The sequence below is a fragment of the Neodiprion pinetum genome, chromosome 5, assembly GCF_021155775.2.
Source record: "Neodiprion pinetum isolate iyNeoPine1 chromosome 5, iyNeoPine1.2, whole genome shotgun sequence".
Classification (NCBI taxonomy): Eukaryota; Metazoa; Arthropoda; class Insecta; order Hymenoptera; family Diprionidae; genus Neodiprion; species Neodiprion pinetum.
Window position 1 is genome coordinate 26,927,624 of NC_060236.1, and position 16,899 is coordinate 26,944,522.

General features: G+C 41.6%; 2 protein-coding genes across 2 annotated transcripts in view; one reads left to right on the forward strand and one right to left on the reverse strand.

Moving 5' to 3' along the window:
• Nucleotides 1–1,858: 1,858 nt before the first annotated feature.
• On the reverse strand, nucleotides 1,859–2,856 carry LOC124219290 (tetratricopeptide repeat protein 36). The gene is made up of 3 exons (XM_046626637.1): nucleotides 2,699–2,856; nucleotides 2,383–2,574; nucleotides 1,859–2,297 (listed from the first exon to the last, which is right to left on the reverse strand). The coding sequence occupies exons 1-3, from the start codon at nucleotides 2,805–2,807 to the stop codon at nucleotides 2,047–2,049; spliced, it is 552 nt and encodes a 183-aa protein (XP_046482593.1). The 5' UTR covers nucleotides 2,808–2,856; the 3' UTR covers nucleotides 1,859–2,046.
• Nucleotides 2,857–4,369: 1,513 nt separating this feature from the next.
• LOC124219289 (uncharacterized) overlaps nucleotides 4,370–16,899 on the forward strand; it is a 42,088-nt gene continuing 29,558 nt past the window's right edge. The window contains exon 1 of the mRNA XM_046626636.2: nucleotides 4,370–4,507. The gene's annotated coding sequence lies outside the window, so the exon portion shown is untranslated. The remainder of the gene's footprint in view (nucleotides 4,508–16,899) is intronic.

Here is a 16,899-nt window from a genome sequence, read left to right on the forward strand (position 1 = left end):
TCTTAACGCGGAAGTGTAACCCCGTGCTGCAGAGGTCACAAAAGAATTACTGCGCAGCAAAAGAGAACGAGCATAGAAAGAGGGAGAAAAACAGAGAGATTCGAAAAGTTTTATGAGCTTTAATCAGACTCGCGATGCAGCATACAAACGTGTGTATGTATGTGTGTGTATAGCTGTGCGCATGTACAGCATATAGGTACAGAGTCGTTGTGAGGCGGAGTTCATTTGCGCTAATGAAATCACTGTTATCTTCTACAAAGCTATATATTTTGCCCACGCTATGCATTTATATATACACATACACGTGTATTTGCGTTCGTGTTATATCTGCCGGAGGAGCAGTCTCCTCGAGGATGGGCCATTTCTATGCACAGAACATACCTACCGTGCTCTACGGCGTTATTCGTAAACCATGCATGTATGTACGTATATACCTATGCATTTGCAGAGTCCACCTCCAGCAGCGGTTCCCAAATCGGTTTACTTCGATTATTTTTGCCGAGTGATTTTACGGTACGAAAGTGAAATAAAGGAGAGGAAAAATAAATGAACAATAAAGGATATATTCGATATGAGTCGATTGGTCGATATGAGGGGAAAAAATAGTCGTAAATACGTTCGTCGTTGTTTTTCTTGTGCGTGAAAATGTATGATAATCAAACAACTCGTCGGATTATGGATAAGTTTGGCTCTGGTACCTGATGAAAAAAAAAATTGTTTTCGGCAAGGTCTGCTTTTGTAGAAACCAGAATGATGTTTCGGTATTTAAGAAAAATTACCAATTTTCTCTCAACACTTATTGCAAGTAACAATTGAATAAACTTCATTTTAACATTTGAATTTTTGAATAAAGGTGATTCAAATGCGAAACTGAAATTTTTTTTATTGTCATTTACAACAAATGTTTACGAAAGTAAGTAATTTTTCGTAAAATTCGAAATATCCTTCTGGTTTCTAAAAAAGCAAAATTTGACAGCTAGACACTAATAGACTCAAAATTCGTATTGACCGGTGATTATTGATCAACGTAAAAAAGACAAAGGCAAACTTTGTAGGTGATAGATGAAGATTTGGGTTACTATTTTACGTATAGAATCAAAATTTATTTATTTAAATACAAATTCGAAGAGAATTTTTTATTTTTTTTTTCCTGACCTGTGTAATTAGTGCTTGTGAATTATAATCTATGAATTGATTTATTTCAATCTTGACAAAACAAACGTTAGTAATAAAAACAACAACAACAATAACAATAATAATAAAAGAATCTATAGTCTAGTTAGGTTCTAAAATTGAATTGCATCTTTTCATCGATTGATGTGACGCACGTTTTTTCTTTACTTTGTTTGTCATGTAACGCGTCAAAAATTCAATCACTTGCACTTTATTCAGTTTTTTTTTTTTTTTTTTTTTGCAGACACAGGGAAATGAATTTCACCATATTGCGTAAAGATATCGGCCTTATCGTAGGTTGATGACCGCTGATGCGCGATATTGCAGATTCATACGTTACACACACGAACCGCGTGTGGGGACAGAGAGACACAAACGCGCATGGTAGAGATTATACCGCATTGACTTGTATCCCGGGATCTGATTGCGGCGCTGCGCATAAGTTCACTTCCATCATATAGCTATAGCTATAAGGACTTAATAGCCGATGATAAAGCTTTGGCTTTAACGAGATTCACCGCTGGTGTCCCGAATGTAACGTATAGCTACCTATATTTTTACCAGAATTCGTTTGACGGTCGGACATTTTTTTTTTTTTTTTTTTTTTTTCTTCGAATCCTTGTTACCTTAATTTTTTTCTCAATTAAGCGAAAATAAAAAACATTGGACCACAAAAAACAGCGACTTTTGACCAATTCATTTATTTATTACCAGCTTGAAAGCTAACACATATAAAAATACATACAACGTTTACATTTATGTAAATTCACTGGTTAATTAGAAACATTGACAACAACGTAGTTTGTTTGTAAACTTTTGAACGATTATCCATGAATTTATTTTCGTAGATGTAATGACTGTACGATAAATTCCTCAAGGATTGCTTAATTTCACAGTCATTTCTCTCAGCATCTGATTGCACATAGCCGCGTAGGGATTAAGCTCGACAAGTTGAGTTTTAGCAAATTTCGAACCGCCTTTTGCAGCCTCCGAAAAATCCCTCCTGGCTTCGTCCAATTTGCCATTTTTTCTTAACAAAATTCCTCTCTGGCAAAGCGCGCGATTTCCGGCTTTTCCTCGACCGTTGCTCAATTTCAGAGCCAAGTTTAAGTCCTTCATTGCGTCTGCGTAAGACGGATACCAAAATAAGCAAAAAACAAAGTATATTTAGTAGTTGTTAGTCCTACGGTAACAAATGTAAATGCTGACCTTCATCCAGTCCCGCTAATCTGAGACACTGAGCTCTGTCGTTCAGAAGTGTTACTGAGTTTGGAGATTTTTTCAAAGCCACCGCGAAAAGTCTCCGTGCTTCATCGTGGTTTTCTTTTTCCGTTTCGCTAATCGCTTGCCTGTGTATCTCTGCAATTTCCGGTGTCAAAACATCCTCCTCCGAATTTTGAGCTGAAACGTTATTTTGGAATCATTAGATACTTGCTTGAGATTGTGAAATGTCAAGTTTTGCTTGATGCAATCGATCTGAGAAACATTGCGCATGCCTGCTTATCGATATTTATTTTCAACTCACTCTCTTCGTCAATATTTGTTTCCTCAGAAAATACCGCCTCGCCCAGCGGTGTCAGAGGGTTGAAGATGCTGTTGAGGACAGCCTTGTCGTGTTCGCTGAGCTGGTGCATTATTCGTACTGATTGCTGATTCGTGCTGAACGGCGGTGAATCGAGTATCAAGTAATCTTGGGAAATAGTCGAGAACAGGTTTCTCTTCCACTTGTTTACCTTCTCTCAATCAAACCGGGTATGCAAATTTTTTGGTAATATAGGTATAGGTAACCTCGACCAGCGTTCGTAACGCACGAAGTAAGTTCACAGCACACCTCTGAAGAGATCTGATCGTGGGATTAGTTTCACGTTTAAATATCTTTGTCCTCGGTCTAATCGACAATCTTCAAACCCATACTGCCAAAAACAGTGGTGTTAAAACTCTCCAAAATCAACCGGTGTGAACTACTACAGACAAAGTTTTATGGTCAATTCAGATTCCAACATCAGACATTAAATTGTGGTCCACGTAGAAGTCCACACTGACATCTTTGTCATGGTGGACGGATGTGGAACCACAATTCTGAAAAACGTCTGATCCTGAAAAATATTCATCTCTTCATCTTTTGCACTGTATTTGAAACAGGATTGAAAGTGTTTCAGCCCCACCTGCATCGGAAGCACTGGCCAAAATCAACCAGAGTGAACTACCACAGACCAAGTTTTATGGTCAATTCAGATTCGAACATCAGACATTAAATTATGGTCCACACTGAGATCTTTGTCACGCACGGTGCATGGACGTGGAACCACAATTCTGAAAAGCGTCTGGATCCTGAGAAATGTACATCTCTTCGTCTTTGCACTGTATTTGAAATTGTATCGAAAGTGTTTCAGCCTCAATAGCATCGTCAGCAGCATTGCACTGGTCGATGCGGATGGTGGGCATGCCTTATTACCATGCCGTCGGGAATATGAGCTGCAGCTGAGGACCGACGTTCGCCTCGAGGTGGATCAACGTGGCAGTGCAACTCCCGGGCAGAGCAATGCCTTTGGCTTTGATGTCACACGCGTGATGGGGCCGCAGGATAGGTGCCTATATCGTTGTTAATAGGTTAAGCCTTCCCGCACCCGATGCAGGGCATATCGGCTCGCGTATCAAGGCGTACGTCGATCTGTCCGGCATTCTGGAGCTCGGAGGATCCGTCCCGCGAAGCCTCTGTAGGCACCCCGTAATCTATTTCCATCCCTCTCCCTCTCTCTTCGTCTGTCGAATGCACCGCTCCTCTGTCCCATAGCCACATAATATATTCTCGAAATGCAATTACCAGTCGGGATTATGTGCTCGTCGTTCACCTGACAGGTGTCCGTTCGTCCTTTGCTCGACTCTGCAGGTTCTAAGCGTGGGTAATTAAACCGCAACGTTATAGACGCGGACCGCCTGCCTGCGTTGCTCTGCTGATAAACGACCGGCTTATGGTAGTCGGAAACTTTCTTATTTACATGCTTTGTTTTGTTGTATTATATTTTCCTCAGGCTGACGTGGTGAACAGGAACAGATTCGACATCGAGGCCATCTACAGGGATCGGTGAATCATTGCCGAATCACTGGTAGCTGCGTCTACAGTCAAGCAAACCCATGAAGACTTCGCGGAGGATCCTTCTTCCCACACTACGGAGTCTCTAATTTTTTGCACCTCACCGAATCAAGTCGTTGAAAATTTCAACATGCTGATTTCATTGCTCCTACTTTTTTCAGCTCTAAAGGCGAGGATACTTCACTTTCAAGCCTACTCTCGGTGTAATCAGAGAACTAATTCTGTACAACCAACACCACCGTAAGAACTGGACTTATCGTTTTTCAACATTATCAATTCACTGCCGACGCAATTCTGCATTGATGCAACGAAAAAACTGAATTTCCATGAAACATGCTGGTGGTAATTGACTAGACACCTTGAAGTCAAATTCCTTTGCCTAATTTATCGGACATTTATATCCATAACATGACGCGTAGAGACAATCATGTCGTAAGTTCTCCAAATGCAGTTTGTTACACTTCATTGATGTAAATTTTACCGCAATACCTGATAATGAACATTGAACTTGTTTAGTCCTAATTACGCTTTGCTTATTGTGCACCGCACCTTAGACCGTGAGACTGCCTGGGAAAAAGATGGGTTGCGGGTGATTCCTCGAGGGTGAAGTTAAAAAAGAGACGTTCCGACCCGTTCCGTTCGACGGTTTCAACATTTCGATTCGATCGCACCTTGTGTACCTACTAAGTATACCGCAAATAAAAACTCTTTCAGTCAAGTTACCCTAGTGCGGCAGGAATCGAGCGGTTACTGGATGCGGCAAAAAACAATCGGTTCTTCCTCACGATTGGGGGAAAATTACCTAAACATTCGTAAGATCAAAAAGTTCGGAAAGATCGTGACTCGAAGATGCGGTGAGATTTATAGTTTTACTAAAAAGACAAAACTCCATGTGTAATCAAACGGTCCGTAATGTCTCTTACGGGGACCTTGAATGCTGCTTTCTTATCATTAATCCTCGGATTCATTTCTCGCCGTGATTTTCGCAGCCCGCCAATCTGTCTTCCAACGGAACAGTATCGAGGTGGCTTCGATTTTGATGGAATATCGACAAACGCAGCAGATTCCAGTCGCGTATACGGAGAGATATGGGATAGGAGGTGCCTCCGTGATTTGTGGACGTCAATACCGCGGCAGGGTTACGCCTGACGTATCTCACCGATCATAATTACCTCCTGTTCCCAGATATTTCGCCCGGCTTCGGTCCCCGATAACGCCTCGAGAAATCCGTCCTCCCTGCAACGGCTAACCACTGATTTACAACCTCAGCTTACGCCTTGCTGCCTAATAACCAGCGGCATCTATCGTGCGACGCATGCATGCAATGCCATCAATGGGGCAACGCTTGGTTCCGGAAAGTTCAATTTCGAATTAGGGTACCAATTGCAACTACGAAGGACACCGACAAGTTCACACGTTGGATGAAAAATATTGTTACAATTAACCTTAGCCTTTGTATAAGGTCAAGATAAGCCATTGAAAATATCGCGAGGTGACCATACAAATGGTCAAAACTACCATATTTCGGGTAAGTCAAACCATCGATCAAGGTTGAGATCGTCTGTAGAACCATGCATTGACTGCGTTTTTCTTTCTTCAATATCGGTACCTATAACTCGTAATCGCGAAACGCACTTAGTTGGAGCTTCATGTCAACTGGAAGTAGACTGAAAAGAGGAAAAATGATATCGCGGAGGTTCGTTGAACCTGTTCGACGTCTCCCTGCAGCGGTTGGCGGAATCGCAGGTATATTTCCCACAGAGCATAATGCACCTAACGTGAATGTGAGGCGAGGTACGCTTGTGTTTGAAAGTCGGTATAGTTCTGTCGGTCTGTCGCGCATCTCGTGCAATCCATAAAAAACGCTAAAGTATGAGTCACCACGCTGTCCGGTGGCAGCGTCGGTGCAGTGTATACCTGGTCAAGAGGGCGTAGTTGCAGTGGATCATCGTCATGGTACCTGCACGCAGGTGCCTCGGCGGCAGCTCTGACTCTTGGTAGTAAAAAGTCATACCTGATTGAAATCGAGACGTAGAAAAAGCGTAATCGAAGATTGCCGAAGGAAATAAAGATCGAGTCAAGCCATCACCGTCATCATTTACACACTCTTTGATCCGAAACTATTTTTTCACAACACGTACCCTGAACCCTAGATGCTCTCTTCATTGGTCATTCGAACTCCTCTCAGAAATAAAACGTGTCGTTTTCACGTATTCAGTCTCATACCTCTCCTACAGCCGCGCAGCTGTTTTACATAAACGTCCTGCTCGATCCTAGATCAACTCGGATGGAAATGGGCAACGTGGATGCGGGGCTATTAGGTTAAATACGGTTATAATACAGGCAGGGGTTAAAGGGGTATAAACACTAAACAGCCAGTAAATCAGGACTCGGCTTTGGGCCTCAGGCCAAGGGTCAGTTGGGGGACCATTGGGTGTGGCTCATGGATCGGCTTGCACGCGTTCTCCAACGTTCTACTGCACTGCTTGGCGTAACGATGATGCACTGCCACCGCCATGATAGTCGCTGACCTGGAAACTATCCTTACGTTCGGAAGTGACCCTGATTCCCCGACTACTGGCAACAAAGGTTGAATTTCGTTTCTCGTGTTTTTTCTTCTTCCGCAGAGAACCTCTGGAAGAGACGCGCGATTTCCTCATTATTCTTCATTTAGACCGCGAAACCCTCCTGCCGGTGGGATATTTTTCACCCGCTTTATAGGTGGCTTGGTAGTACGTAGCACAGTGGAATTATAAGTTTGAGTTCATTGATTAAGCGGCGTTAGACCTTCTGGATAGTCGGTCGGCCGAGGGTCGGTGGAGCGATCGCGCCGCATTAATCCGCCATTAATTTAATCCCGTTGTGTCCAGCCGAGTGAAAAGTGAGCGAGTGTTGACTTTTAAACAAGATTTGAACGTTTTATAAATGACCGTTGCGTCCTGCACCGAGTATCCTCATCGGACGGAGAGGAGGTCCTCTCATGCATCGCCCCGCGCTTAATACAGGGACATGTATGCATACGGTTTCGCAGCGGCGATTAATGCCATCGTTGCAAGGGTTAAAATCTGGTCGATTTATCAAATCAAGGGTGGAAAAACAAGATAAAAGTCAAACTCGTGGAAAAGTCTCTTCGTTCGCGCCCCTGTACGATCAAAAGCTGACACGGGGTTTCAGCTTTAAGCGCGTGAGAAATGACCGAGAGTCTGCCACCTTTTGCCGGATGGATGAAATTGCTGTTGACCGTTGTTACAGCGTCGTACTCGGTTCGAGGACCCGAGCATCAGAAGCCCTCAAATGTCACCGTGTTAAAAATGACAGGCGTGACTTATCTCTCTATCTTGTGCTCGCTCAAAATATCAACTCCTGGTAGAGGCGTGTCTACAATAACCTCGTCAAGCTTCTTGTAAGAGTCCGCAAAAATAGCGAATGGGAATAATGGACTAGCGCTCATGCCACCGGATAGACCAGATCCTCACTCACCATTTCTTTACACGTACCTACTCCGTCATATCCTTGTCTCCAATGTTGTACCATTCTCGAGCAGTCTATCAATTCGACGCGCCAACAGTCAATTCACATTTTCATGCTGCAAAGTTTCAGTGATCGGATGGGATTAACGTACAACGTTTATAAATGCAGACCCACAAGCAAAGTGAATCTCCTTGAAAGGAAACTTTTGCGAATGTTGTTTGAACCTTGTCAAGGAACAGCCTCACAACGAGGTTTTCCAGTCCTCCGTACACCCCGTCAATTCGTATCTCGTAGATCGGTCCCATGAGTGTATTCATAATGAGTTGGGCGACAGCGGGGTCTACAAGAACATATTCGCAAACATGCAAAATTCAAAGGACTCTCAGCTCGTTCGCGTAGTCGCGTTGCTGCCTGCGTTATATCTGATTTTACGACATAATTGAGCCTTCCTCGACGAAGCCCTTTCAACTCCGCTTTTACACGTCTATCGCATACGTGTATGCAAATACAGATTGAGCATGATAAATTGCTGTTGTTAAGACACCCGGCATTTCGCACGAGTCAGTCACTCAGTCAGTCAGTCAGTCAGTCAGTCAGTCAGTCAGTCATTGAGCGAGCCGACCTCGCGGTGTAAACCTGTTCGGTCTTACCCGTCGTACAAAATGGTACTTTAAACGTAATATCTCCAACGGTTTCGCGCCTCCGGTTCCTCCGCTCATGCATACGAGTCGATCCATTTCTCCCAGACGACTCGGCGGCGTTTCTCGCAGGCAGAAGAGCGTCGCTAAAGTTTTTTCATTTTTTTCTTTACATTTTTATTTTCTTTTCGCTTGACCGTCGGTGCGCACTGCGTAGTTTTCTCTCTTTGGTGCCTGGCATTCGATCGTAAAAAGAAAAAAGTCTCCTCGCTGACTTTGGCTGGCTGCAGTAGCTACCCCGAAGAATATAACAAGGGACCAGTTGAAAAGCCGCGATGCAAATGAGCGTCGAGAGTTGACGATGAGGCGCGACCCCCCACGAATTTGGTAATGAGACGATTTAGTTACGAAATCGGCAGTAAAACTATCCGGCAAAGAATGGGACGTCGACCGAATTACTTCGCCCGGGTTTCTCGCATTCCAAGGGATGGAACGTCGTCGGGACGAGTGAGAACTTTCAAGGACCGTTTCTTCGTCGGCGCGTCTCACAACCCGTCAAACCTTACGTGCAGCCCTTGCGTTATACATTTACATACGGGGAGAATGGCAGGGACTGGATCTGTTAAATGACGCAGAGGGCCTCTTCTACCGCTGCCTCCCAAAACTGACTCGACAATAAGGAGAAGAGGCGTGATGTTGTGAATAGGTTGACAAAGGGCCAGATATATTACGTAACACGATCCAACAAACAGAAGCACACGGTGCCGTTGTAAAAAGACGGTAAATTTATAAGAGAGAGGTTGACGAATGAACCATAGAAACTGAAGAGGGAATGGGAAACTTTGTTCCGAACCGAAGGGACGATCGGTACTCACTTTTTAACTCCAGTCTATACACTTCAAAGTTCTATGAAATCCACAACAATATCTTTACAATGTTTCACGGAATCCATTTAATTTCATACATTTTTTCCAATCGTCAAGTTTCATGAATTCTTACGAAATTCCTAAGAATCGTTAAAAGCCTGTTAAGGTAAGTGTACCAGTTATTGACACGCTTAGACCCAATTGTTGACCCTTTTATTTTTCAAAATTATAAATTGACGCCACAGATTCTGAATTTTTCAATGGCTAAAACCAATTGCTAGAGTGTTGAACACTTCAAATTTATTTTTTGCTAATTTTGGAAGTAAGGATCAAACAGCTACAACTAGAAACGGTCAATAATTAGAACAGGGTAAAAAATTGGTACACTTTTCTAAATCATTCCACATTTCATGAGATTCCGTACGAAGCGATCTGTGACCTGACAAAGTATCATAAATTTTTTTTTAATCTCCAATGCAATCCACCAACTTATACCAAGTTTTACGTAAAGTCTCGTGAGATACTTCGAAGTGTCCGAAGATCGGAATTCTTCAAGTCTCAAAGTCTAGTCCGCGAGATTATATCAACGATATAAAAATTTCGAAGCTGAACAGTGTTCGCAAAACCAGGTCGAAGTAACGTTTTGCAAAGTACGTGGTCCTCCGTTTCTAAATCTACACTTTCAAGAGTTATTTTCGATACACTTGAAACCCTACGATCATAAAAGCTCGGGCTTCGAGAACGTTTTCAGGCCTGCACTCTACGCAAGCGTTGAGGGTTGATTAATCGTCACGTTGGTGGTTGCGAATCGATGCGAAGAATCCGCGTCGCAGGTACATTGAAGGAGTGAGGAGGGGTACGCGCATTATACGGGTAAAAAGAAAGGAATCAAGGGAAGAGTGCGGAAGTTGCATGGGGCGGATTGTGCAAGCTGCAGCGGTAACGCGAGGAGGGAAAGGACGTTGACCTGACCTGGTGAAACACATACGGATCTGTCCTTACGCGCCTGTGAACGTCATTCAAGAATGGAAGGGGGGACGAAGAAAGAGAAGGAAATACAGATAGAGAGAGAGCGAGAGAGGGATGCAATCCTGCGGATGCAGGGACGTTTTTGCACGCTGTGATGCTGCGGGGCTGCACCCACCGCGTTCGCGATTCGCGCGTTCATTGTGCCCCGTATTTACCCACCTTCTACCTACCTACACCTACACCTACGCCTACGCATATACTTATAGGTACAAACCACGGCCAGAGGAGAGCAAAGAACCGACACGCACTGCACGTTCAGGGATGAAGGGGGCGAGGCAATAGCGGAGGGATAAAGTCACTGCGCTTCGAGGGGCGGAGGGATGTGGGGAGGATATAGGGAGATCGAGGAGCTGCTGCAGGCTTCGCGATGCGGAAGACTTAATCCTGCCCTCCAACATCCTCGTGCGTAACTCGTGTTCGGTTCGTGGTAGGCATCAAAAGTGCTCCAGCCATTCTCGCTCACTGCTCAACGGCATAATCTTCTTGGTTCTTCCCGCGCTCACTTTGATGCATACCGATATTTTGTTTCGTATTGGAAATGTGTCGCTTTCTTCAACTGGGATTATTGTTTTTTTTTTTTTTCTTTTTTTTTTTTTCAATGTTTAGGGTTCCGTACCTCAAATGGAAAAAACGGAACCCTTACAGAGGATCGCTTGGTTGTTTGTTCGTCCGTTTGTCGAGATCCTTTTCTCGGGAACGGGTCGAGGTATCAAGTTGAAATTAATGTCGAATACTAAGGTTTACGGTCCCTTCGAGGTGTAAAAAATTGAAGCTTTTAAGTCAACGCGATCAAAAGATACGGACATTTATGTCACGTATTTTTATACTGACAAACTCAGAAATCAAAACCTATAAAGTACTTCCCGTTGATCTAGAACCACGAAATTTGGAGAGAAGCAAGATTTCACGGCGCAAGTAAAGGAAAAAGTTTGAAAATCGTTAATTTGTAGTTACAACACTTAAAAAAAGTTATTAAATTTGTACGGAACCTTCAGAGCGCGACTCCTATTCGCATTTGTTCGTTTTTTTTTTTTTTTTGTTTCCACTCAATGTAATCAAAAATTGTTTATTAACAATAAACTGGGGCCTATAAGGGGTGACTTTTTTCTCAAGACACAGATTGTGAAAAATGATATTTATACGTAAACGCTTTCGCGCGTTCGAAGAATCGCAGATTCGAACTTAGAGTCTACGTCCGACAAAACTGCCAATCAATTGCAAATAAATTCTCGTTTACTCTTAGATATTTCTTCAACTTTTGTCTATTATTATTATTATTATTATTATTATCATTATTGTTTGGTTTTTAAATTCTGTATCCCGCTGACTCGTCGCCGGAGTTTCACTGCAGCAGCGTCGCGACACTGCGCCTGTTGGTGACACAATGAAGGATGTTTTCTCTATTTTACTTCGTTTCACTTTTTCATTTTGGAAAAAAGAAGGAAGAAACCTGCCATTGTTCAACGACGTATGGTGCAGTATTATCAAGGAATATTCAATAATAAGAATAACTAACGTCAGGTGAAGAAAAAACCTTTGCATTATTCTGCACGCGACGCGTGATCGCGTCAAGTATTTTAGATCTTCTTCATTTTTAAAAACTTCGGGTGGTGGCAAGTTTTTAATCGGAAACAATTTTAAATGCCGGGTTATAAAATTGAAATGGTAATCAATACAACGCGTTTCTCATCGTCAGATGAATTTATTCGCGGTTCTGAATAGCAATAAAAAAAATTTTCTTACAATTGTCAAATTATTGAGAAAAACATGTCAACGTCAGCAACGAAAAGTCCGCTTCAAAAGTTTTCAAGGGTATTTACTAAACTGTTGAAATTGTCACGCACAAACTCATTATTCTGAAAAAAATGTCGTAGAATTTTGATTGCTCGAATTCCAAGACGAGGAATAAAAGTTTTGGTCCTTGGGAATGTTGTTGAGTCAAAAAATATGCAGTTTGAACAAAACTTTGAACGAGTTTTCGCTAGAAATTAGTGTAAAACAATGAGAAGACCCGGCATAAAATCGTGGCACGGTTTCCGGAGTCAGTCTGAGGTTTTTTTTTTTTTTGACTTTACTACAATAATTTTTGAGGTTATCCGAGCATCTGGAGGGTGAGTTTCCTTCCGTGAACGTAACTCGGCGGTACAGACAAACATAACGTAACTAGTATACGCGCATCAGGGGCTTGCGGGATCACAACAAGTAACTAAAAAGACATAAAACTTGGTCTCCGGCTCGTAAAACTGTATAACTTTGTTAAGTTCAGGGGTGTTGAATTCAAGGACTGTGTGTACAATAAGGCAACCCTTTAACCGCGAGTTATTATGCGAATTTTACCGACTTTCGCAGTACGGTTGCATTAACTATCGAGTTAAACACGTTCAAAATTCCCGCCTCGCAATGAATGCCGGGAAATTAACCTGACTAGATGCCTCCCCGAAAGGACCACCTGCCATTCACCTCCTCGCCACCGTCATGGCAATAATCGTGAACGTGAAATTTCATGCCTGCTCGATGCAATCCATTATAGATATTGCTCGTAAAGGGACGGCCCTGTCTCATATCTACATAATGCGCTCATCCCGTTGCACACGTGTAATACCCATCAGCCATGTAGCAATTCGCCATTGTTTTGTTTCAAGCTTTCTGCAACCCCCCCCCCCCCCCCCCCCCTCCTTCCCCAACCCTTCTTTTAATCACCTGCCATTTTTCCTCGGTTATATTTGCACGCGGTTTTTCAACCAAACTGCATTTATCGTTATGGAATAGACGTACTAGAAGGAAAAAATGTATAGGCTGTGTAGATAGGAATGTTGGAAACGTTTTAGATCGAGGACGGAGAAGAAAATACAAAATGCGATAATCGATGACGTCGGAGAAAGAAGTTGACGAATTTTATTGTAATTAGTAACAGAATGTTGGGCAATTTTGCGAAACTCATGAAAACGGTGGAATTGGAAATTTGTAATAACAAATAATCTTGCCCATCTTATACGAATACAGTTTTAATTTAGTCTAGAAGAGTTTATTTTAATTAAATCAATCTATAATTTGATTCAAAGAAACATGATTTCCAGCTATCCGAAGAACTGCCAAGTGTTATAAATTCTATTCAACCTTCGATCGACGAGGTAAAAAAATTATTTTCAGACTCAAGTAATTAATATTTTTCGGATATAATTCAAGTCATTTATTAAATCCAGTCGCAATTGCATCGAATTTAAAACTGTCTTGAATCCTATTTTTGACTTGACAAAATTATTACAACTCGTTCGAGTGAATCGAGTGAACGGAATATAACCTCCTCCTATGCATTGTTGTTTCACTTATTTATTTGTTTCTTATCAAGTGCAGGGAGAGCGAATCGTGACGATGGTAACAATAGCGCGTGTCATAATATGAAAATTATCGGTAAGGCAGGTTAATTTTATTTTTTTTTATGGGTTTTCTCTCCTCCCAAGCAAGTGGCACGAAGGTTTGGAATAGCAGACGCGTTTCAAGCGTTACACCCACACATGTACACGTATAAATATACATATATACGTGCATGCATTGCTGCACTACGATGCAGGTAACGCTGCTGCAGCGAGAATAGCCGGAGCAATAGCATCCATGAACAAACATGGGCTCGTGATAATACAAGTACTAAACACTGCAGGTATCGCCCCGGTATTATTGCTTGCCCTCTCGTTGCTGCTGCTGTTGGTGTTGGTGTTGGGAAATTTTACTCCATGTATTCACCTATTCGTGTAACCTTTGCCCGATGATGCCCGTTTACATTTTAGAATTCTTTTTATACCCTTCCTTGCTTATGCTTTTTATTGTTCTTTTGTAGTTTGTTTGTCTGACAGTGTCTGTTAGTCGACGGCAAACTTGCTCCGTTGCAGGTTGTTGCTAAAAACGTTTGCAAAAAACCGAATATTCTATTATAGTATTCGTAGTTTTGCTTACGTTCACTTTTTTTGCAGTTCTTCACTTTGCGTTAGTGGTTTTTCATGGGTATAGTTTGTATTTGAATTTAGGGAACTGAAATTTCTATATTGTAGACTATTGATGTCGGTCTTTGGGTTTCTGGGATCATAGTTAGAAGCATGTCAAAAGACCCAACAATAAATTGTACCGTATTAAGTACCCTATAAAAAAAAAATTACTGTCGTATCAAAAATACTTGTTGTAACTTTGATCAATGTAATACGATTGCTCGAAAAAAGATGCAAGGTTTTAAGTGGGTTACAGAAAAAAAAACTAAACTTTTTGTACATTGAATAACTCCAGACGTAAACGGTACAATATCGTATATGAATTACACAGGTCTGCATAAAAATATATTTTTTTCAGCTACGCGGGATGTTTTTTGGTAATTGTTGTGTTTTCGAGTATGCTGAATCCAACAATGACTTCCATTTCCCTTCGTCGCGCACGGTATTCTTGCAAGATACAAGGTGCTTTCATAAAAAAACTATAACAACTATGAAAAAATCACCATTTTATTTCAATAAACAATATTTCTTATAAAATTAAACAAACGATTTCTTTATGAAATGTATTCAACATTCCGTGTTCCATTCATTTCGCGGGTGGAAATCTTTTCTTCTTTTTTATACACCTCCGAAAACGCTTTCGCTTTCCATTTTCTCTTTCCCTGTTTGTATTTAGTCTTGAGTCTCGCTCTAACACATATTAAATGGAAGTAAGAAATCACTACTGCATAAGATTCTTAGAATAAAGAATAGGATACCAGATTTCATATTAAACGAGAGTTCCACTCCAAACGAAACCAAAAACACGCGTTGAAGAAAAAACCTGACGCGATAGAAGTTATTGAATATTTTTTCCGCTTTCAGTGAGTGACAATTCGTAAGAAACGGTATAAGTAAAAAATCTGTGCAATTTTTTGTTTCCAGCTCTGTGTTTTATTTTCGACAACCCTCAAACGCAAAACACCGTCGCCGATAACTGTCTAAGGTTCCGAAGTTCCAGCCATCAGTTCGGAGCAACAATGGTACAAAAATAAAATTTGAAAAAACAAAAAAAAAAAAAGAAAAAAGAAAAAATGGTGGATAAGTCGCGAAATTCGATCGGTGTTAAATTTGGCAGTATATTTTTTTAGCGAACAGAGATGAAGCGTTACGGAGAGACGGGCTATGTTTGGTCGGCAAACAAAGCCGTCCGTATAACCGTCGATGCGAAACGAGTTGAAAATTTTGTGAAAACCCGTCGAACCGTGGAGGGCAGCGAAATAGGGGGGAAAGGTTTTAAGTGAATTTCGTAGCCAATACCGGCGGCGTAATGCGCGTGCAGTGGGCGTGGGTGGACGTGTCGACGGGGTTTTCACGGGTGCAGGATGCAGGATGCAGGACGCAGCATCCAGGATGCGGGGGGGGGGGGGGGGGGAGGAGTCCTGACAACTCGGCAGGAGCGCGGCACTGCAATATATCCGGGATGTTTTGGCGTTATAACGCTGTTAACACCCACGATTGCTTTCAATCCTCCCGGTTCATCATTCCCTCCCATCGGCATCGTTATACGCCAACGAATATCGCCACATGTGCGAAATTATCGGGACGAAATTACGAACGGCTAGTGAAAAGTTCACTCGTTTATCCCGAACTGAAATTTGCAGAAAACACGCCGCGAAATCGATACCGAATCATCCGATCCCGAAACTTTGCGCATCTCGTTATCCTTCTCAAGGACCAACTCGTTTTCGGCATCCTGATATTCGTAAGTCACGGGTCGTTTGAACCCGGAAAAAACCCGAAATTTCAAAACAAAAGTGTTCCCTGTGGTCGAAATATTGATGATATTATTTCTTCAAATCGGATAACGGTTTAATCTAATTTGAAGTAAATTCTTTACCCGGCAGAAAGTTGACAAGTTTCTCAATGAAAAATTGATCCGCGGTAGTGAGAAACGTCAGAAAACTGGCATCGAGCAGTAGAAAATTATAAATAAAAAAAGAAAAAAAAAACTCGTCGTCTTATTAGAAGCGCTAGATTAATTTCCCATCCAAAAACTTATTAAACTATTTCATTTTTAAAATTTGACGCGTGAAATAGAATAGCTCGTAATCCGATATCAAAAGAAAATTTGCCTCAATACTTAGACCTCAGCGAATACTTTTGCACAAACCAGAAGTGCCAGAACTTTCGGGTTAGCCCGCGTTTAAACGAACCGTGAATCACGAGTTGTTTCATTCTTCCTTGTTATTCGGAAATGTGAATTTTCTTAACTGAGTGCGGAAAATTCAATTTTGCGTCCTCACACGAGTCCGCAAAATATCACATTCCCGCACTGGTACGGAAATGAAATCTAAACATCCAGTTACGTTACAAGAAAAGATATTTCGATTCTTTTTAAAAATTCAATTTTGCTGTTTTAAGCAATTTTGTTGTTTACAGAACATCGGAAATGTGTGAAAATTTATTTTCAAACGAAATAAAAATTTTAAGCCCACCGCAATTTTGAATATTTTCGCGATATTGGTTTAAAGTAATTTTATGTCAAAGAGATATCGTTTTTTGACTTTTAAATCAAACTTGTCTGCAGCTGACTTTAAATAAATACGGTTAAAAAAACGTTTTCTTAATTGAAATCATTTCGGCATCATTTGATAAGACAAATTATT